We start from the raw sequence: 22,339 nt of genomic DNA on the forward strand, positions 1-22,339 counted from the left end.
ATGAACTGTGAGACCCCAACAAGTCCGATTCTGGATCAGGTGTAGAAATTGTGATGAGTAGAATGGAAGGAGAAAGGTACCATAAAGGAAGACTAAACAAATGACATGGGTAGATTGGTTTGGCCATCCCAGAAAGAAAATATTTTGTGCAAAGGTCAGGGAGTATTGACTTAGAACTGGTGCTGGTTGGGCCAGAAGGAAGCCTTCTTCATTCTACAGGAGAGAACGTGGAAACCTCAGGGGGAAATCAGATTTCATTCAGGTAGTGTGGACATTAGAGGAAGCATTTGGGGGCACATAGAAAAGTTGGTTTTTCACATGTTTGGTGTCCAAAGAGTATAGTGGACAGGCATTGGAGAGAATTTAGCAGCTGGAGAATGCATCAGTACAAGCAGCACCTAATTTAAAGCAGTAGGGAGATAGAAATTCAAGAGATGCCGTTTAATTCGAGTGGATTGCGTTTTGCAGTAACAGGGATGGCAGGCTTCTAAGATTCAGAGCTCCACAATGTAAATATGATGTTGAAATGGAGGTTGACATCTTGGTGTCTGGAAAGTGAACATGGGCTTGGTTCTGTTTTAGTAATTTGAGGAAACTGGGCTTTGTTTCTATCAATGCCTTGAAATAATCCTTCATATTTTGCACAAGGATTTCACAGTCTCCTGTTTTTACATCAACACTAGAAGCTCCTCTGGGTATAGATATTTTAACACTTTTTTAGAAAAGAGGAAACTAAAACCTAAAATAATTGGAGATCCTATAGTGAAGGATAGAACTGGAAGCTAAGTCTGACTCCAGCTTTGGTTTACCTCCTTTAATGATGTTGGTCCCCAGTGAGTTTGAGGTCGGACAAGAACTTGTGACTGAAGGCAACTTGAATGCCACCTCACTACCAGGAAAGACAACAAGACTTGTTATATTGTTTTTTAGGATGGTGCTGCCTTTTTAATTATTGTTATAAAATGTCCTCCTTTATTCCTCAAAAACATTGATGCTTCCCCATTCAGAATTATAGTCACAAATGATGTTACTTTATGCAATGAAAATGTACAGTAGTGTTCATGTGCACGTATTGCATTTCATTACACAGAGGATATCCTACCTTACTGTAGACCTACTTTTCCGACATCAAATAATCCCAGAGATCCTAGTTCTTCAAGCTCAATGTCATCAAGAGGATCAGGAAGCAGACAAAGAGAACAAGCAAATGTAGGTCGAAGAAATATCGCAGAAATGCAAGTTCTTGGAGGATATGAAAGAGGAGAAGATAATAATGAAGAATTAGAGGTATCTAATTTTTTCCCAAGTTTCTCAACATTATACTAGTTGTTATATCAGTCTCAAAATCAGGAATATTTATCAGTCTACAGAAATGTTACTGTTTTACTACAAACCCTAATATTAGTGATTGCAGAGACTAAAATTCTGTTAATTTTATGATTTTCTTGAAATGTTTCCAAAGTTTTAAATGGTGATAACAATTTCTTTTTAGATCTGGTGGTCATAATTATTTGTAGATATTCAGTTAAGAAATTTACATGGCAGACATGTCATTAGGAAATAACTATTCATCTAGATAATATATTGCACAGTATTGTATTAAGGTAGGTTATAAAAACCAGTAAGGTGACAGAGGGATAAGGATTTGAATGAGGGTGCTTAGCCTATGTTAACTGCCACCCTGGTATCAGTGGGGTTAATCTGACTGATTTGGCCAGCTATCTTCCACCTTCATTCTTCTGATAATGGGAACCTGATCCTTGGCACTCACCTTCCTGGGTGTAGGAGGATACTTCTTGAGTCAAATACATACTCCTTTTTTTGGAATTTATAGTGACAAAAGATAGAATTGGCAGTAAATCATATCATATCACAAAATCACCTCCTATTTTTAAGACCATGTTTTCTCCATTTAATAAAGGAAAAACAAGTTGAGGGCAAATTTCTCTTCTTACAAATATATTTCATCCCAAGTAAATTGTTAAATGAACGTTACACTAAACTTTGAAAACTAGAAGATGAACATTTTTAAGAAATGATGTCTAATTGATTTTTCTTTAATGTCCAAAGCATTTTGATTTTGAGGCTTGGGATAAGATTTTTCTTCCTGCAGTTGTTATGAGAGGTTGTCTTATAAGTTATTTTATTTGTTGTTTTTTAAAGTAAGAGAACCTTTCTGAGGAACAAAAAGTCATCATACATAACTCTGATACTTAAACCCAGGAAAATTTGAATTCTAATGTTGAGTTGGGGCTGGGGGGGAGTAGAGAAACCTGCCTTCTACTGCTCCTCTATCCTCTGTGCCACATGCCTCAATACCGAGACAACACACAGAACAAGTTGGTATTTGTAGAGAACTGTTGGATTTTCTTTCTTTATTTTAAAATTTATTTATTTGTGTGTGTGTGTGTGTGTGTGTGTGTGTGTGTGTGTGTAAGAGAGATAGATAGATAGAGAGAGAGAGAGAGAGAGAGAGCAGGGGCAGAGTGAGAGGGAGAAGCAGAAGCAGACTCCCAGCTGAGCAGGGAGCCTGATGCAGGGCTTGACCTCAGGGCCCTGAGATCATGACCTGAGCTGAAGGCAGACCCTTAACCAGCTGAGCCACCCAGCACCCTGGATTTTCTATCAAAACCAACTAAAGACAAATAAATGAGTTGTCATGAGCACCTCCTAACCTATGCCGGGGAATGAATGAAGAAACACAAACTATACAGTTGAAAATATGTAAATCAACATAACTATAAAACTCTACTCTAAGGTTTATTTTCAAATTTAACAAACACTTTTCTCTTACAGGAAACTGAAAGCTGAAGACAACCAGAGAGGCTTATGAGATCTAATGTGAAAATTATCACTCAAGACGCCTCATGTCTGATGACACATGACGCCAGATAAAATGTTCAGTGCAATCAGAGTGTAAAAATTGTCATTTTTATTCCTCTTATTAGAATACCATTTTTAAAAATTTTATTGGAGTTTTATTGTTGTTGTTTGATCCTTATCCCTTGAAGAACTCCCTTATTCCCCTCACTGTTGGAACAAACCATTACACCTTACTTCCAGCAAGGGAAGTATTTGACTTCTTGCTTCAGTCATCAGCCAGCAAGAGAGAACAACACACTTCTTTTGCATTTTGCCCCTGAGATATGGCATTGCACTGCTTACATACCAAGCCAATTTATAGCAAAGTATTGATCAAAGATTCGAAATTGATTAATCAACCTCATGCCAAGGGCTCTCAAGATATAATCTTTCTATTACCAACTGCTAATGCAAATTAAAACATACTTCATTTTAACATGATTTTAAAATCAGTCTTTCATACCACCCTCTGCTGGGAGAAAATAAAACATAACAAAGGCAGAACAACCACAAATCAATTTGAATGGGGTAGAAACATTGTAAATATATGCTCTTTGCAACCCCTGGTGGTACTTTATTTTGTCTTCATTTCAACCATTGAAGTATACTCTTCTTGGAAATATACTTTTGGATAAGTAGGGGTAAGCCAGTTGGATCTTCTGGTTGTCTAGTCATTGTCATAAGTAAGCCTAGCAAAAAACCTTGTTCTATTTTTCAATCAAATGCAATTGTAAATGCATATTACAAACAAATGGATGTTTTTAATGACCAATTGAATAAGGACATCCCTATCTTAACTGGCCTAAATTTCTTCTGGTAGTGTCAGTTCAACTTTCAGAAGTGCCACTTAAGGAAGTTTGATTTTTGTTTTTGTAATGCACTGTTTTTAATCTTTTTTTTTTTTTTTTTGGTTTTAAAAGCACAATCACTAAACTTTATTTGTAAACCATTGTAACTATTAACCTTTTTTGTCTTATTGAAAAAAAAATGTTGAGAAGCGTTTTTAACCTGTTTTGTTCATGCTCTATGTTTGTATTTGGAATATTTGAATGATGACAGATGGTGAAGTAACGTGCGTACTTTATTGTGGGCCATGAACCCAATGGTTCTTGCTTTTTCTGGACTGAAAGAAAAAAAGGTTTAAGTTTGTTGTGGCCAATGTTAAAACTTATAAGATTTTCTTATAAGCTCAAAGAGAGGCATTACTTGCTTTGAATTGCCAAATGATGCCCTCTGACTGTAGATTTTTATGATGCTTTTTTTGTTGTTATAGGAATTTCATTGACTTAATAATTGGTGCTATTTGAGGAAAAAAAAAAAGTACATTAATTCATACACAGGTATCAGGCCTGACCCCACTGGAAAACAAAGCCAAACAAAACTGAACCACAAAAAAAAAAAAAAAAAAAAAAGCTGGTGTTCACCAAAAACTAAATGTGTTCACTTAGATAATTTGAAAGTTATATAGAAAGGGTGTGCAGTACTAAGGGAACAATCCATGTGATTAATGTTTTCATTATGTTCATGTAAGAAACCTCTTATTTTTAGCCATAATTTTGCATACTGAAAACCAATAATCAGAAAAGTAATTTTGTCACATTATTTATTAAAAATGTTCTCAAATACATCATTCTTTCTTGTGTTGATTTCTTTTTTTTTTCATTGTGTGATCAAATTTATTCCATTTAATCACAAAGTTGTGCTGTCTTAACATTTCACCACTAACTATATAATCAGATGAGTGAAAATTCTGTTTTCTGAACAACCAAGGGTTTACTTATAAGGAAAAATTCTCATTTTATTCCATGGATATTAAAGATACAAGATCAATCAAACCTAAAAGTTATTTATCATAGAATACCATTTTAATATTAACGTTGTGCTAAAACATTTATATGTATCTGAATTTCAGTTAACCTATTTCTGAAATAGTTAGGATTCAACTATGATAAATCTAATTTGTGAAGTTTGTGCCACTTACATTCCATCAGTAAGAAAATTATATTACCCAAAATATTTATTAGTAACTTTCTGCTTTCTTGTTTACAAATTCATGTGAAATTTTAACAACTCTATACCTATCATATACTAGGTTGAACATTGTTTATTAGATTAAGATTAGCATATTCTAGTATTAACTTTGCATAGATGAGATGAGCAATAAAATCAATAAAGGTTTTTTTCCTATGATATATATATATATATATATATCATAATGTATGTGACTATATATATACACATATATATATAGTTAAATTTTGTGTTGATCACAGTTTGAAAAACTGGGGCAAAGAAAAGAAGGAAGATGTATTTTGAAGTTTAATTTTACAAAAATGAAGTAATCACCAGCATCTACTTAGGTCCAAAGGTCAAGAAGTCAGTTCCCAACTATTTCATGGGAAACATTGGAGAGATGTGTTTAATGGCCTAATTTTAATCTTCCCTTGTTGAGATGACTATAAATTAGTCTCTATTTATTTATATCATGTGATATTCATACAAATTATTTGTATCAGAGGGTCTAGGTTTGAGTCCTGGTTTTGTCACAAGCTCTGTTTCCATTAACATGTTACTTAACCTCTGAGTCTCAGGTTCTTCACCTGTGAATTCAATAATGCCTACCTCATGGAGCTGTTGTCATGATTTAGTGAGTTAATGTATATGACATGGACTCTGTAAACTGCCCCCCCCCAACAATATAAGGTAATGTATTGATAGACTGAAATTCATTGCACACATTCTATCCTCACTTTTCACATGTAGTTTGTTCCTAAAACCTTGCAAAGAGTTAAAAACATATCAAGGCATAAGTGTGGTAAAAGGATGGGGGTGATTCTATTTCCGGTGAGTAAATTCACTGTGAAATTCCTGATGGTGGAATAAATTCTTGGTGTTTTGTTGTTGTTGTTGTTGTTGTTTCCTTGCTTTTGGATTCTTGAGGGCCATATAATGGGTGGTGATGTGGTGTTTTCAGTACATATTTCACAATTCAAGTGTGCAAGCATGCTGCTTGAGTTCAAAATAACTGTATTTACTGTATTTTGGCTACCATCCCACTTAGTGGCAGAAAATATCATTTTCTTCTAGATGAACTCAATCATTTCTGACTTCCTGGTCATTCCAGATATAACGTCTGGATCTTCTCTTCCCTACCCTCTCTACAGGGTAACATCTAGATTCCAGAGGCTCTTCTTGTTTAGAAAGTATGTGTGGTGGTGGGGAGGGGTGACAGTAGAGACTTTTGACATTTTTGCTGGTGCCCAAGTTTCCAATGCCCATCATTTCTCAGAACTTTTACGCTACTTCTTCATTTTCTCTACCTCAATGTCCCTTAGTCATTGACACTCTTCCTAATACTTCTAAGCCCTTTGATGTAGGTTGGGTGTAGGGAGCAGGGAGTGGGTCTTTTATATGCTCTTCCATGCTATGCTGAAGCTCAGGAGACTTAGGTGTGAGGTCCCTTCCTTGGGCCTCACAATATACTACTGTGTCTCTTTAGCTGCTTACCATTTAGGTTGTGTATAGGTTGTGGGAGGGGGTGGTGGCTACATCTGATATTTAAAGGAAATAAGCTTTGGTTCTGGATCCTGACCACCTATGCTTGAATCCTGACTCCACAAATTATTAGCTCTGTAGCCATGGGGAAATTATTTAGTGAATCTGTCTTAATCTTTGAGTGGTGATATTAAGAATATCTACTTTACAAGGTTGTTTGGGTTAAATGAATTCATATATGCAAAGTACATAGTAAATGCTAAATATTTATTGAGCAGTGCCTCCTCCCACTCTGATTTTGAACTGGAAAGTGGTGCTGTACTTTCAGAATCATAAAACTCTACTTGACCAGAAAATGAGAAGGCACAGGAATCAGAAACCTAAGTGACACATTCGCCATATCTAATTCTCTCATCTCATGTTTCATTCTCTCTTCCCAGTGAGATAAAGGAGGAGGGAAAGGAGGAGGAGAGAAAGAGACAGAAAAGAGGGAAGAGAAAGACTCATGTAAATTGCATGCCAAGTCTTTGGTTTGCAAGACCTTAGCTCTTGCAACTCAGCCTTCATTCTGCTACAGATTTCAAAAATCTATTTTGAAACCCCAAAGGGAGTGTTGAATTGCTATTCTATGGTAACCATTCCTTTGCATTTCTCTGGTAACTATCTGAGGGCAGTGTACATAGAAAGCCCTCTCATCTGCTGGAAATGGGAAGTGAGATAGAAAGGGGGAAATAGTCTGTAGCAGGTGCAGTGTCTGTTGATACTCCAATTTACGATCTTGCTACAAAAGAATATAATTAAACATTAAAAACAAGCTACTCTTTAAAAATAGAAATATCTTTTCTCAAATTCTAGTTTTATCAGTTTATTTCAAGAGAATTTAGCAGTAATTTAAAAGAAAAATGTAAAAAACAGGGAGTTAGCACCAGACCAAACTAAATATTGAGCATGAGAGTATAAAGATCACTTTAGTGTTAAAAAGTCTTAAGGATTTTCTTCTAGAAAAATACAGGAATTGACCTTTTTCTTTTCATAAAGTTTCATAGAGTTTGTAGCAGGACTCCTAATCAAGAGCCTTAAGGACCTTTTGTTTTTGGATCCCTAAACTTGGTTCTCATTTTGGTATTGATAGAAGATTCTTTACCATCTGTGAACACACTCAAACTATAAAGTCCAGTGTCTGCTCATTAATGTCGGATTTTGTCTGTAACACACCAAATGACTGCCACCTCTACCCCAATATATCATTATATCCCATATATCATTTTCATCCTTTTAATTTTTATTTCATTTTTATGGAATGACAAAAAAATGAAATATTCAGATAAAACTACAAGAACAAGTGACAACTATGCCAAAACTGAGTTGTCTGCTTAGCACCCATGTGTGTCCACTGTAACATGCTGAATTTAGTGGCTTAAACAAATTAATACACAATGAACATAAATGTAGACTATATGGAAATGAAATGTAAGAAATGCCAGATCTTGGGCTTAAAAATAAAAGATTTTACTCACATGAGGAATACAAATACATAAAGTTATTTTGAGTTAGCAAGTTGATTTTTAACCAAATCCTCAACCTTTTTTTACAGATGTATGAGGTTGTATGAGAAAACAAACGTTGCTTTATTTTTCAAATAGTAGATAAATCTTCATTCTTAAAATTTCTTGTCATTCTTAAGAACAAACTAGAGTAATTAGCATTATAGGTGCCATTAGTTTAGAAAGTTTGTCTTTCTCTTTCCCTTATTCCTTGTTTTGAATGCTAGTGAGGGAGAGGACAAAAATGAATATTTAAAAAAAATATTTTCAAAGATAATTGTTCTCCAGAAGCTCTAAGCCTGTTTCTCAAATTGATGATGTCCATGAATACCTGTCTTCTGGTTATAAATATGAACTCCTGATTCCTGTTCTGATCCTGCTAAATCAGAATCTTAGGAGGCAAGGCCTAATAATTTGCATTTTGGAGACAATCTCAGGTAATTTTAAGTTTAGAAAAAGAAAAAAAAAACCTTGAAAACCACTACCTTAACAAATCAAGTATATGTTTCATTGTAATATACCTCAAACTGCAGTGAACCTTTGAGTTGGCCGTGTTTTGCAATCAGCCAGGCAATAGTCACAATGTAGTTTTGATTGCTATAAAAAAAACAGATCTCATACAAAAAGGAAGTATTTATCAAATTTTATTTACCTCACCAACAAGGGAAACAGAAGAAAGATAAAGAGCATTTGAAGAACAGTTGTGGAAGGAACTTAAATATGATTGCTAAGTTAGTTAACTTACTACAGGGCAAGTCAAGTAAATGTTAATATTTCTGTTGACCTAGAGGATCACGATATCTATCTTTCTCTTTAGGTTAAATAATCACTAGGCTTCAGAGCTACATAAAATCTGTACCTTTACCATTTGCAATATTAGTCAAAAATGTACTTTGATAATTTGCATTCCCCCAAAAGAACCAGATAAGGGTCAAAGAGTGACTTGGTCTTGTTTCTCCAGTGGCAGAATATGAAACAAAGATATGGTGCAATTTATTTGGGAGGTAATCCCAGGAAGTGGGTTTGGGAGCGTGAGGGGAATGGGAAAAAAATCTCAGCATAGGTAATGTAAAGTTGGTGAAGGTTCCTCTAGTGAGGACTCTACTGGCTCCAAGAAACCTGTAGAATACCTCCCCAATCCTTCCCCAAAGGACAGGTGCCTGGAACATTATCAGTTTACTCCTACTTCCCCATTGGTTGCAAACTGCTGGTGGGGCAGTGGTAGGGTGGGGGCTGGGGGTTATCTCTCAAGCCTTGGTGAGCAGACCAAGTGAGAGTAGAAGACCCTGAGGCAGAAAGTGGACATGCCTATGGCAGGTGTCTGAAATGGGAAGGTGCCAGAATGAGGTAAGTCTGATCTTGAAGGGAATTGCCTGACACAACAGCGTTCTCAAAGCCACATACTACAAGTGGGATTATTGGGAGATGCTTTAGTATGGTATCAAAAATCAAGCAATCATCAAATTACCTTTTTCAAATTTAAGATAAATTTTCTTACACTGTGCATGTATGAAATTAGTCATGGGTATTCATATTACCACCATATTGGTGGAATTCTTACCAATTATCAATTGTTGGTACTATATGTGTTGAGTTTAACTGCTAATTAACATATCTTGAAAATGTTTATACTATCAGCATTGAAACAACACCAAAGCAAAACGAGTATGGAAATAGTGAGGCATAAGTGGGGTCATTAGAATAACTACAATCATGGATTTTCTAGCAGAGCATTAAGTTTTATAGTGCCTACAAAAGAAAAGTATCCACAATAATTAAGTGGTACTTCAACTGTAACTGAAACGGGAAAAAATGGGGTCTGCATTGGGAATGAAGGATGAATCAATGGATGCCAAACATGCTGTTGCCACCAAATATTTAAAAGCTCCATTATCTTTAAGGGCATCTGGCTGGCTCAGTTGACAGAGGGTGTGACTTTTGATCTTAGGGCTGTGGGTTTGAGCCTCATGTTGAGTGCAGAGGATACTTAAAAATCTTAAATAAAAAAATAAAAGTTCTTTTATCTGGAGTATACAAATCTTAAAATATTGCTTAGATTTCCAGAGACCACTTTTTTTTTTAAAGCTTTTATTTATTCATGAGAAACACAGAGAGAGAGAGAGAGAGAGAGAGAGAGAGAGAAAGGCAGAGGGTGAAGCAGGCTCCATGCAGGGAGCCTGATGTAGGACTCCCGGGTCTCCAAGATCACACCCTGGGCTGAAGGCAGCGCTAAACCGCTGAGCCACCAGGGCTGCCAGAGACCACTTTTTAAAATAAGCAATTAAAACATAATTTCCAAAGCATAATAATTTTACATATATATGTATGTACATATATGCATATACATGGAATCCCACATTAACATTTTCAATATTAGTTTTAGGGACACCTGGGTGGCTCCATCAGTTGGGCATCTGCCTTCAGCTCAGGTCAGGATCTCCAGGTCCTAAGATTGAGCCCTGAGCCTCGAGTCAGGTTCCCTACTCACTGGGGAGTCTGCTTCTCCCTCTGCCTCTGCTTCTCACCCTGCTCATGTTCTCTCTATCATCTATCTATCATCTATCTATCTATCTATTCATCTATCCATCCATCTATCATCTATCATCTATCTGTCTCAAATGAATAAATAAAATCTTTTTTTAAAGGAGTTTTAACAATTTGATTAAACTTCTAAGTATGCATACCTTTGTCTTATCAGAAAAGGACTTGAGAAGCTGCTCAAGGTCATACAAATTGTTTGCTAAGTCAGAATTTTTAATTTCTTTGTCTAACCCAGAAATCCTGTTGCTCCCACTTCTGCCTCTCTATGGGGAAGAGGGATCTTTTGGAGAGGTTTTAACATTTTTCTTAACCTGTCTTTTTAAAACAGGCTATGACATTTATACTAAGTAATACCTTACCATTTTGAATACTTGAATGCTTTAGGGAAAGATAAGTCAAGAAAAATAATAAATTACTTAGACTAATAATATACCTATGCATAGGATTAGCATATATTCAGAAGCTAATATATTTTATCTGGATGATTTACTATCAACGATTGTTAATTAAACTTCACATGTTTCAACTGTGCATAATTAAACAATAATTTTGAATAAACTTGATTTCTTATCTTGCTATATAATATGGTGCCAAAAATGTGACCACTGGACTATCCTAAAAATCTTAATCACCCTCTGCAAGGTCATCAAAAGCATTTGATTAACTTTTAAACTTTTATTCAAGCTTATAAACTTTTACTCAAACTCCCTATCCTGCTTTCAACCAAGGCATTCATTCATTGATTCAGCAGTCTACTGAGCATCTATTCTGTGCTTAGAACATAGACAAACTCTGGAAGTGCTCACAATACAATGAGAGGCAGACACGGTCAAGTGCGAACCGTGTAATAGAAGTATTTACACAGTGTCTTAGTCCTTTTCGCTTGCTTAATACAAATACCTTGAATGTGGTGGCTTATAAGCAACAGGAATTTATTTCTCACAGTTCTGAAGTCTACAAAGTTCAAGAACAAGGCACCTGCAGATTGCATGTCTGATGAGACCCTGCTTCTTGGGTCTTAGACAACCATCTTTACACTGAGTACTCAGTCAAAGGGCAGAAGAGGAAAGGTTGCTCTCTGAGGTCTTTTTTACAAGGAAATTAATCCCATTTGTGAGGTTCCACCCTTATGACCTAATGGCCTCCTGAAGCCCCACCTCTTAATACCATCTCACTGGGGTTTAGGTTTCAACATGCAGCTTTTAGGGGAACACAAATATTCATACTGTAGCAAATAAAAATAAAAGAGTTTGTTAAAACTCTAACAGGAATTGACATATTTTGTCTAAATTATAAAAGGCTCTGAAGGAAGTCGTCAATTCATTTGTAATATATAGAACTTGGGTTCTCTCAAAATCATACTCTTCTACTTAAAAAAGTATTGAATATGTTTAAAATTAAAATATATTTAGGTCAACCCTAAAGACAAATTCTTGATTATGTTTCTTTTTTAATATTTTATTTATTTATTTATTCATGAGAGACACAGATTGAGAGAGAGAGAAGCAGAGACACAGGCAGAGGGAGAAGCAGGCTCCATGCAGGGAGCCCAACATGGGACTCGATCCCGGGTCTCCAGGATCACACCCTGGGCTGAAGGCAGCACTAAACCCCAGAGCCACCTGGGCTGCCCCCCACCCCCTTTTTAAGGATTTTATTTAAATTCTTGATTACGTTTTTAAAAAATGTGATTTGGATTATTTATTTTGTTTTGTTTTGTTCTGGCCAGTTTCTATCATTCTCCTACTAAAATAACACTGGAATCACACAAACTTAAAGAATCAATCAATAAAAATATGAAAGAATCAACTGATAAATATTAAAAGGATTTGAAGTTAAAATGTTTTATATTTAATTTCACATGGAGCATCAGTGATGATGCTTCTGAACACAGTTTATATACATAAAACACATAAAATCCAACTCAATGTGGATAGACAATAAAATAAATTTATGGTGTAATGGAACTGAAAAAAGCACAAGCAGATATTATTCAATCGAGGCTCTGATTCCATTTGTCTTTAAATCTCTTTGCTCTGCTCTATCCCACACGTTGCTTTCTCTCTCCAGCTGTTATCAAGATGGCCATAACAGGCCAGCCTCACACCACACGTGATAATATTCAGAGGCCATGAGACAAAAGCAGGAAAACACAAGACTCTTTAAAAATGCATCCCAGAGGGGCAGGTCGGGTGGCTCAGCGGTTTAGTGCCACCTTCAGCCCAGGGCCTGATCCTGGAGACCCGGGATTGAGTCCCATGTCAGGCTTCCTGCATGGAGCCTGCTTTTCCCTCTGCCTATGTCTCTGCCTCTCTCTCTTTCTGTGTCTCTCATGAATAAATAAATAAAATCTTAAAAAAAATAAAAATAAAAATGCATCCCAGAGATCCAAATTGTTACACATGCTCTTTCCAGGACCAATCCTATATTTAGAGAAATACCACGTACTGTTTAACTTAAGCCTGGACTCCTTTGGATTTATCAGGTCTTCTGCTGGAGTATATCAATCTGTTACCCCTGAAATATATGGATTGTTTGTTGAAGAGAATGGGTGATGGAACATACCCAAAAATGAATAACACACACACACACACATTCTTACTCATACATTTAGCAATTAGTCTGCTTTCTATCTTTAGCTCTCATACATAGTTTATGTGGTAATTTTTTAAAAGGACTACAAATTTTTTGACATTCTTCTCAGCAGGACACAAAGTTGATAACCCATCCCCTTGTATCACGGTAAGACTGTGACTGCTTCAACCAGGAAATAGGCTTATTGACTTCTGCGGTAAAATCATTAAAATCCAAGCAGCATCCTCTTGGTTCTTTGAACATTTGCTCTGCAGAAGCTCACTCTTGGAATCCAATTGCTATGCTGTAAAAAGCCTAGCCACCTAGAAAGGTCTTGTGTGGGTCAGTAGTCTCAACTGAGCCCAGCTTTAGTGCCTGTCATGGGAGTCTGATGATTCCAACCCTCAGCCATTTGAGTCACCCCTAGCCACTCATAACTTCCCAGGCAAGACCCGTAGATTTCATGGAGCAGCTGTGAAGACATCCCAAGACAAGCCCTCCCAGCTGTGCTTTGAATTTCTGACCCACAGAACCCGTGAGCATCATAAAATCGATGTTACTTTATGCCAGTACGTTTGAGGTGGTTTGTTACGTCGCAGTATATAACTAGAAGAGCTTAAATGTCTTTAGTAAATAGGAAATCCATATACTTCGAAACAGGAAGAAAGAAAATCTGAAAACCAGGGGAGTTGCCAAGCATTTAAGCAACAGCATATGTTTTGAGAGGGAAAGATGATGTTTTTGAAATAGAATGATTGTAAACAAAACCATTGCGGTATACATCTGGCATCACCCTTAATGATCCTCGTTGTACATATTCCAGCTGTGAAGAATCTGCTGCCCCTAACATCACATCAAGTCACTGGTTCTCAGGTTTTACATTATACACCAGAAATGTGATGATTCTTTTCCTTTGACTGCATGTGCCAGAGAAGCTGGAGAGATTATTGAAGGAAATTCTAAAGTTCAGGCCACAGTTCTGCTAATAAGCAGGACCTGAATCATTTGCTTTCTCTGATCACTTAGATTATAGCAATCATCTTTCCTCTTGCTTTCTCTTCCTCCTTGTAATCTTTTTGTTTACTCCTTATTTGTAACTTCATCAAAGTAAGGGAAATAAACACAAATAGAAAATATATCCATTTAATTCCAAGTAGTAGGGATAAAGGCTTAACAGAGAAAATATTAAGTTAACAACGTGGGGAGTATTTTCCTCTTTCTTTACAACTTTTATGAAATTTTGAAATATTTTCAAGTATGTTTTAAGATATGATCTGAACCACAACAGCAAATATATTAGTTTGCATATGAGATAACGGAAGGTCATGGTGGTTATGGCTTGCCCAAGGTCATAAATGTAGTCTAGGACTCAAATACAGACTAAAGTCCTTTCCTCTATAGTTAACTATAATAAGTCTTATACTAAGCTCCTGCTTTTATCTATTTATTCCTGATATTTCAATATCTTTATTTTAATGCTTTGTATATACAAAAGTATAACTTTGATGGAATAATGAAATGCATTATAATGCATCGCCTGAATTTACTGCATTACCAATTTAAAATACAGATATATTTCAGTATTTTTCCCAATTGGCTTCTCAAGGACCCTGTCCCCTTGCAGGTAGTTGAATTTCTAGTCTTTTACCACCTAAAATATCTAAGAGTTACAGGAGATTACTTAGTTAACAGGGCGTTTAGTCAAGCATAAAATTCCAAGAGAGAAAATAGGAACCTGAGGAATTTAATATCACCATTTATTCTTGGCATATGGTATCAGTTTTGTAATAGTCCTGCATAGTTGTTTATGTGCTATCAGGTGTTTCAGCCCTTATAGGAACCCACCAAAAACGTGCCACATTCTCATATTCAGTGTCAAGGAAATAGGGCATTTAAAAAATTTGAGATATAATTGACATATGGCATTATAATAATTTCAGGTGTACAACGTGATTGGATGTTTGTATATACAGCAAAATGATCCCCACAATAAGTCTAGTTAACATGCATCCCCCCATATATATAGTCACAATTTTTTTCTTGTGATAAGAACTTTTAAGATCTAGTCTCCTAGCCAACTCTCAAATACGCAACATGGTATTATTAATTATAGTCACTACCTCATGACTTGTTTTGTAACTAGAAGTTTGTACCCTTTGACCACCTTCACCTATTCTGTGCCCTCCACCCGCACCCCTCTGGCAATCACCAATCTGTTCTCTGCATCTATGAGCTTTTGTTGCTGCTGTCGTTTTAAATTCCAAATATTAGTGAGATCATAGAGTATTCTCTCAAGGGGCGAGGCAGGTGAGGATGACACATCTGTGTGTTGCGTAGATATAGAGGTGGTATGCGGAGGGGCCCATACAAACATTTGTAGAAACAGAAGAAAGAGAAAGACAGCTGCCAAAGGGCCTTGGAAAGTGGTCAAAACTGACAGCACCGGACATTATGAGGAGGGCTTCTGTTCAGGTCTGCTGGTCTAATCTTTTTTTTTTTTTCTGATTTCAGAATGGAATGGAGCATTCAGGGTGCTGTGGCCTTGGACCTTGGCAGAAGTTTGATTGAAGTTCCCGGTTCTGTACTAGAAGCCTGCATCCTGGTCTACCTTCCAGGAACTATCCCAAACACAATCACTATGATGTTCAGTATTAAGGAAAGAGATTTTTTATTTTATTTTATTTTTTACTGCATTTCATGGAGATTCCAGAATTAGTAACATGTTGACCTAAAAATGGCTTACTTCCAAGAACATTTAGTGGTTGAACCAACATCTCCAGTCCAGATTTTCCAAGTTATCAAGGATCTTGTTTTCCTTTATTATTATACTTTTGTCTGGAGCTATTTTAATCTACAAAAAAAAAAAAAAAAAAACGAAACAACTAACTGATGACCTTCTATTGTGAGGGAACATGAACTGTCAGTATCGTGGCCATAGTGATTCTTTTAAAATTCTGTTTTGATCATCATTCCTTGCTTTCAAAGCTTCCCTGGGTTGTCCCATGCATAGTTAGAAAACAATGCAATTTAAGCTCTCCTCCCCCTTACTTCCATTTACCTGCAATTGGTCTCTAGTCACATAGCCTCCTGAGTGCCCTAAGAATAAATCTGGCAGATGCCTACCTCTGGATACTTGCATTTGATAGTCCCTGAGATGGATGGATGCTCTCTCCTAGCTATCCTCACGACTCACTCCCTTACTTCACGTCTTTGCTTTCTACATAAGAGCTTTATGACCACCTTATTTAAAATTACACTTCATCCACCATACTCTTTTTCTCCTTTCACACCATATTTTTCTTCAGAGAATTATCCCTTTGGGATTCTCTTTGTTAATCATATGCAGTCCACCAAAAACAAACCTCCTTGAAGGCAAGGATTATTGCTTTGTTCACAGTGCCCAGAACAAAGCCAAGCATAAAAGAAGTCCTCAGAAAATACATACGTTATATAAGTTGAATTGAATTGGAACCGTATTCGCTACAGGCAGTAACAAAAAGACATTCAAGAGAAAATTCTTTATTCTGGGTCTGCTCTTTAGAGTGGGTCCTTAATTACGTCAGTGTAGAATAAATAGACATCCACTGTTCTAGGTGATGAATAACACATTTCTGTGAAGCTGGAAGAAAAAAAAAACAAAAAAAAATTACCTGTCATGCTTTTGAAGAAACTTGGGAAGGGTAGAAACAATATTTAACAATATTTAAGCTTATTAACCCTCAGGGCAGGAAAGAGCAAAGACCTAGTTTCTGCTACGTCAGATAAGAGGTCAGTAATACCTACTCAAATGGACCCTCACCCTTTCACATTCACACAAGTGTCTACCTTCCCAAACCTCTAGCTCATCCTTCCCAAGGATGAGACCAAGGCTAATGATCTCACTTGTTTCATTAAGAAAAAAATCAGAAAAGCATTTTTCCCACACTTTACCAACTACCAACATATTTACATTAGTATCTATTTGTTTTCAGTCCCGTAAATTGTGCGTGTCAAAATGTAAAGCCAGTCGCTTGTCCTCGAGAACCCATCCTTTCTTGGGAAGGGCATATTTTTCCTTTTTCCTTTCTCAAGGAAATTAATCCAGCAGTTTTTCTCCTTTCCTTTCTTCATAATAATTTCTTTTCTATAGGACAATCTTAAAATCGTTATAATATCGTCATCCTTGATTCTTTCTCTAGGATCCATATCTCCCTCCACTGCCTCAGTTCTCTGATTCCCTTAGAAGTTGTATTTGCCTTCTCCAATTTACCCCCAATCATTATATCTTGAAGCCACTTCAATCAAGTTGAGATAAATCTACCACCTGAATCAAGTTAGAGATAAATTTACCACCTGAAACAGCTCTTGCCCAAGTCACTGTTGAAGAATTTTTTGTTGTTGTTGTTGAAGAAAAATTATTCTGACACATGTTCAAGATGATAGGACAGATTTTATTCAGGGGGATGATTACAGCGGGGTCTTGTAATAGGAGAAAGAGGTTGAATCTGTCTGCTACCAATAAAAACAAGTGGGGATTTATAGTCAAGTATCAGAGTGGGCGGTCAGTGGGTGGAAAATCACTAAAAGGAAACAGCTGGAGGGATTCTAGCCAAACAGATTTGAAGGATTTTGTTGAAGGCAGATGAGGGTGACAGGATTTCCAGGGTGAAGGATGAGGAATTGATCAGCTGTAAAGGAACGGTCAGTGACTTTCACCAACCCCAAGCAGCAGAATTCTTGTTAAAAGTGGACTAGAAGGGCCACGGACCCATCTGGAGGTCAGGGGCCTGGTCAGAAAGAGGACTCAGAGAATCTGATTCAAGTTTGGCCAAATTGCACCAGCGAGAAACTTAGCACAGCGAACTCCGTATTGCTTCTATCTCCCTTGCTGCTGTGACCCGAGGCTTAGGAACTTCTGCTTAGCCCTGCGCGTAGGCGTGGGACAGCTCAGACTTGCAGAAATTGCTTTATACCCAGATGTACCTCACCAAGGAGAGGAGGAAGTGTGTGCAGGAATGACTGGGCCGTGTTTCAGGCTCACAGGCACGGCAGGTCCAGGTCCAAGGACCAAGAAGTCGCAAGACCTTCCCCAGGGGTCCGCAGAGGTCCGCCCCCCGTTGGCTGCAAGCCCCTCCTCGCACGGTCCTCTTAACAGCCTAGCAGCTCGGACCTCGGGCGGGAGGCCCTCTCCTTGGGCTGCTGGCTTTCCCAACGGGCCCTCCTTTGCCCCACGCTCTAGCCTCCGGACCTGCTGGCGGGCCAGGCAGGGAGCAGCCCGGCGCGAGCGGCGGGCGCCGGCAGGAGGCTTCGGGGGAACCGCGCGCCCGGCCCGGCCCAGGCTCCCGGGTTCACTTCCCGCCGGGCGGGGCCGCGCTGCCACCGGGGCCAGGAGCCCCAGCGCTGCGGGTCGACGCCTGCGCGGGAGAGACCCGGAGCTCGCCCCGCCTCCGCCCCGCTTTCCTCGCCGGGGAGCCCGTTGTCTGCAGGTGTCTGGGGGCAGATGCGGAGCAGGGACGCAGGTTGGCCTCTTCCAATCCGTGAGCCTCTGCTGTCTTGGCTGCTGCAGCTTTGGTATCTTTGGACGCAATCCACCGTGTTACCATCATTTTGTAAAAGGGAGATACTGGGGGATCCCTGGTGGCTCAGCGGTTTAGCCCCTGCCTGCGGCCCAGGGCATGATCCTGGGGTCCCGGGATCGAGTCCCACGTCGGGCTCCCTGCATGGAGCCTGCTTCTCCCTCTGCCTGTGTCTCTGCCTCTCTCTCTCTCTGTATATAGTTTTTATTTATTTATTAAAGGGAGATATTTGGAAACCGGGCTTTTACTGTTCTCCCCACAAATGCCAGTGATTCCTGGGTTGCCTCCCAGTAGCGGCTTTGGCTCGGCTCCCGTGGCTTGATACTTGCTCGGGTCCCTGAAGCTCCGACCTGTAGGGACAGACCCGAGACTCGGAAGCCACTTGGTCCAGTCCGTGAAATTCTGACCTTTGGGGAAGAACAAATGCCAACAGAGGTACTCTGGGCTTCATTTAGTTATAATTTTGTTTCTTCTATGTTTTTTCTGAATTTTTGCCTAGACAGATAGGGAAGACTCCTGCTGTTCCCACAGAAAGTCCCCCAGGCCATATTTTGAATAAATGGTACAGAGGGCTGAAAGGCAACCTGAGGAAAAAGCCCTTGGCTCCTGCTCCTCCTGCCCTCACTCTCCAGGAGCAAAAAGCACCCCAATCTGTTGGGGCACCTTCTCATGAGGTTCAAATGGAATCACCTCCCAGATCAACATGGGGGGGCGGGGCTCCCCTGAACTTAAGCCACCCACTTTAGATTTCCCCACAGGAGCCCCGAGTAAAATTGAAAATGGGGAACTATTTGAATTTTTACTGGACACAGGTACAATACATTTACTGTTAAAGCTAATTCAAGGTTGTTAGTTTAATTACAATACACGTGTCTTTAGAATTATCAGAATTAAATATGAGACTTTTACTCCACCGACTTTTACTAATGGTCAAAGAAGCTCCTCTTCTCTCTGTTGCATTTTGTCAGCAAAGCAGATTTAAAATGATGGTGGAAGATAAATGATCAATTGGGTTATATTTATTGAATATCCAAATTTTTTATGAATAAGGTAAAATACTGAGACCTTAATTACTAAACAAAGGTCTATCTGCTTCTGGCTTCTCATTACAGAAAAACTAAAGATAAATTCGGATCTGCTATCTTATGCTTTATTGAAGTTGTGCTATGAAAAAAATACATGTTTCTAGAAATTATGAAATACAAATTTGCCACGCTATAAAGAATTTTGGTGTAATAGTTCACAATTGGTTACTACCTAGTTTTAACTAGTAGATTAAAGTTTCTAAAAGTCAAAATTGTGTTAAATGTAATTGAGACAGCTAAAAATGATAAGGAAAACAACTCTGCACATAGGAAATAGGAGATAAATAAGAAAGATACAAGTATTGAGAATAACTTTGTTGATGGAAAAGAAAGTAATTTTCTGCTAAAATGAGACTGGTTGGTTAGAAAGGGGAAACTTATAACAAAATCTGAATGAAACAAAGTTGTAGATGGCTTATGAAGGTTCATGATGTTCTTTGGAAAAGAATTTTATGCATGGTCACAACTAAGATTGTAATGAATAAGTTTGAAAAGTACACTGGTGTTAAGATTGGAATTTGGTTTTTCTCTATGTTAAAAGGACAAATTTTTCTTGGATTGTTGCTCTGCTCTTGAAAGGAAATTGTAAACAAGGTTTTTTTCCCTTTATCTGCCCAGAAAAATAAAGTTTCTATGTTGTCTTCATCAGGCCTTTGATTACTTAAGAAATTAAAAACTTATCAATATTAGAAGAGCTAAGTTTTGCTAACAATTATATATGTATTGTTGAATCTCTAATTTCCCCCTTGGTGAAAGGAACAATTAAATATTAAATTTTATAATAATTTGTAATCCTATGTAGGCATGTGCTTTAGGACCTTCCACAGTTTTTAACCTCCCCAAAATTCAAATTTTGAATGAAGTCTTTTTGACTAATTAGGCCTGTTTATTTTGTATGTTAAGTTACATGGGAAGCATTGTCAAACAAAGGATGATAAACCTTCTTAGGCTATATTGTATGGGTAAATGCAATAGCTGTTCCAGAAATTATGTAAAATTCCTCACCTTTTATTATGTCCTGATATAATGTCATCACATGTAATTCTGATTATTGAAATGTTGTGTGTCACAAAAATAACCAAATTTCCTTGTCAACTACATTATGATGAACTCTCATCAGGTTTTTGACCATGGTGATTTTTGAGGCTTTTGTCATTTACAATTATTGTTTCAGTCAGATGCTCTTGCAAATATATTTAGTTTCAAGGGGAATTCATGAAAAGAACGTCTGACAAATATAAGCTTCTGATATCTTTAAGATCATAAAGCTAAACTATTTCTAGAACTAATGGAAAAACTACATTGAAACAGAACAAGAATTAGTAACATGGGACTAACTGAATTGAGAAAAAAAAAGATTAAAATTTTTATGACTCTTGTTTAAGACGATGCTGGTTCTCTCATGTTTGCTCTGCCTGATTTTAGGAAACTGTTTCTCTTAAGATATCTATGACTTACAGAAATTTGATAAAATATTTCTTTGTAAACAAATTGAAACATTTATCTTTTCTTCCTACCCAAATCCTCCAGAATTCAGAAACTCTTAGTGAGTATTCTTTCTTTTCATGGTAATTAAAAATATTTGCATTAAGTTTAAAATGAACCTGTTCTTCTTGTAACAGGACACTGTCGAAACCATTGGTTATATGATTAAGATTTTGACTGGGATGTCATATTTGAGTAAGATATGCATAGACTCAGTTATAACTGGACAACTCTAAGGAATTAAGGTTGACTGTGGACCCAGTATTCCCCTTGGAGATGTTGGCCTGATACCTTGCTTACAGAGTTCCCATCAAGCTTACCAGGTGAGTAAAGAATGTTACTTCCTAGGGACGCCTGGGTGGCTCAGTGGTTGAGCATCTGCCTTTGTCTCAGGTTGTGATCCTGGGGGTCTTAGGATTGAGTCCCGCATCAGGCTCCCTGCAGGGAGCCTGCTTCTCCCTCTGCCTATGTCACTGCCTCTCTCTGTGTGTCTCTCATGAATGAATGAATGAATGAATGAATGAATGAATAAATAAATAAATAAAATCTCTAAAAATAATATTATTATTTCCTGGCAGGTATAGGAACCTCAAGATATTTTGGGAACCTTGAGAAGAGAGGAATTCACCCAAATCTATAGGTATCACAGGCAAATCTGATGTCAACTGTTTTTGGCTTGGCTTCTGGCTTAGAGAGGCTATTAAAAATTCAATCTGAAATTTCTTGTAGAAAGTTTCAGCAAAGCAGATTTTAAAAACCAGTGTAGTCAATAACTATTCTTACTGTGCTTCTGTAAGAAATTAGGCCAAGTTTGTTAATAATTGGACTTATTTTATGAACAAATCAGTCTTAATTTGGCTATCTTTGACAGAAATGAGAATGACTTTAGAGAGAAACATTATATTTCAGTAACACACCTTTGTGGATGTTAGATTCTAATTCTGATTGTCTTTGAAATGTTATTGTTTGCCTAAGCTAGATAACTTGAGATAAACTTGAGAGAAATTGCCCCAGTAGCTCATGAATAGACAGTCTTCAAGCCTATTGCTCTGTGGGCCACTCAAGAGGATCACCAGAGACAGCTGAACTACAAACCAGAAAAATTCATCAGATTGCCACTGCCGTTTTTGTTCCTACTTAGACATTTCTGCTTACCCCTGTACATAGGCATGTTACAACTTTAAGATTTGCAAAAACT

General features: G+C 37.6%; 1 protein-coding gene across 1 annotated transcript in view; it reads left to right on the top strand.

Annotated features, from left to right (window-relative positions):
- The window catches only part of ROBO1 (roundabout guidance receptor 1), a 409,328-nt gene extending 404,839 nt beyond the window's left edge, over nucleotides 1-4,489 (top strand). The window contains exons 29-30 of the mRNA XM_055313849.1: nucleotides 1,091-1,287; nucleotides 2,797-4,489. Of these exons, the coding sequence (XP_055169824.1) occupies nucleotides 1,091-1,287; nucleotides 2,797-2,811 (212 nt within the window). The 3' untranslated portion in view covers nucleotides 2,812-4,489. The remainder of the gene's footprint in view (nucleotides 1-1,090; nucleotides 1,288-2,796) is intronic.
- The last annotated feature ends 17,850 nt before the right edge of the window (nucleotides 4,490-22,339 follow it).

The sequence above is a fragment of the Nyctereutes procyonoides genome, unplaced genomic scaffold, assembly GCF_905146905.1.
Source record: "Nyctereutes procyonoides isolate TBG_1078 unplaced genomic scaffold, NYPRO_anot_genome, whole genome shotgun sequence".
NCBI lineage: Eukaryota > Metazoa > Chordata > Mammalia > Carnivora > Canidae > Nyctereutes > Nyctereutes procyonoides.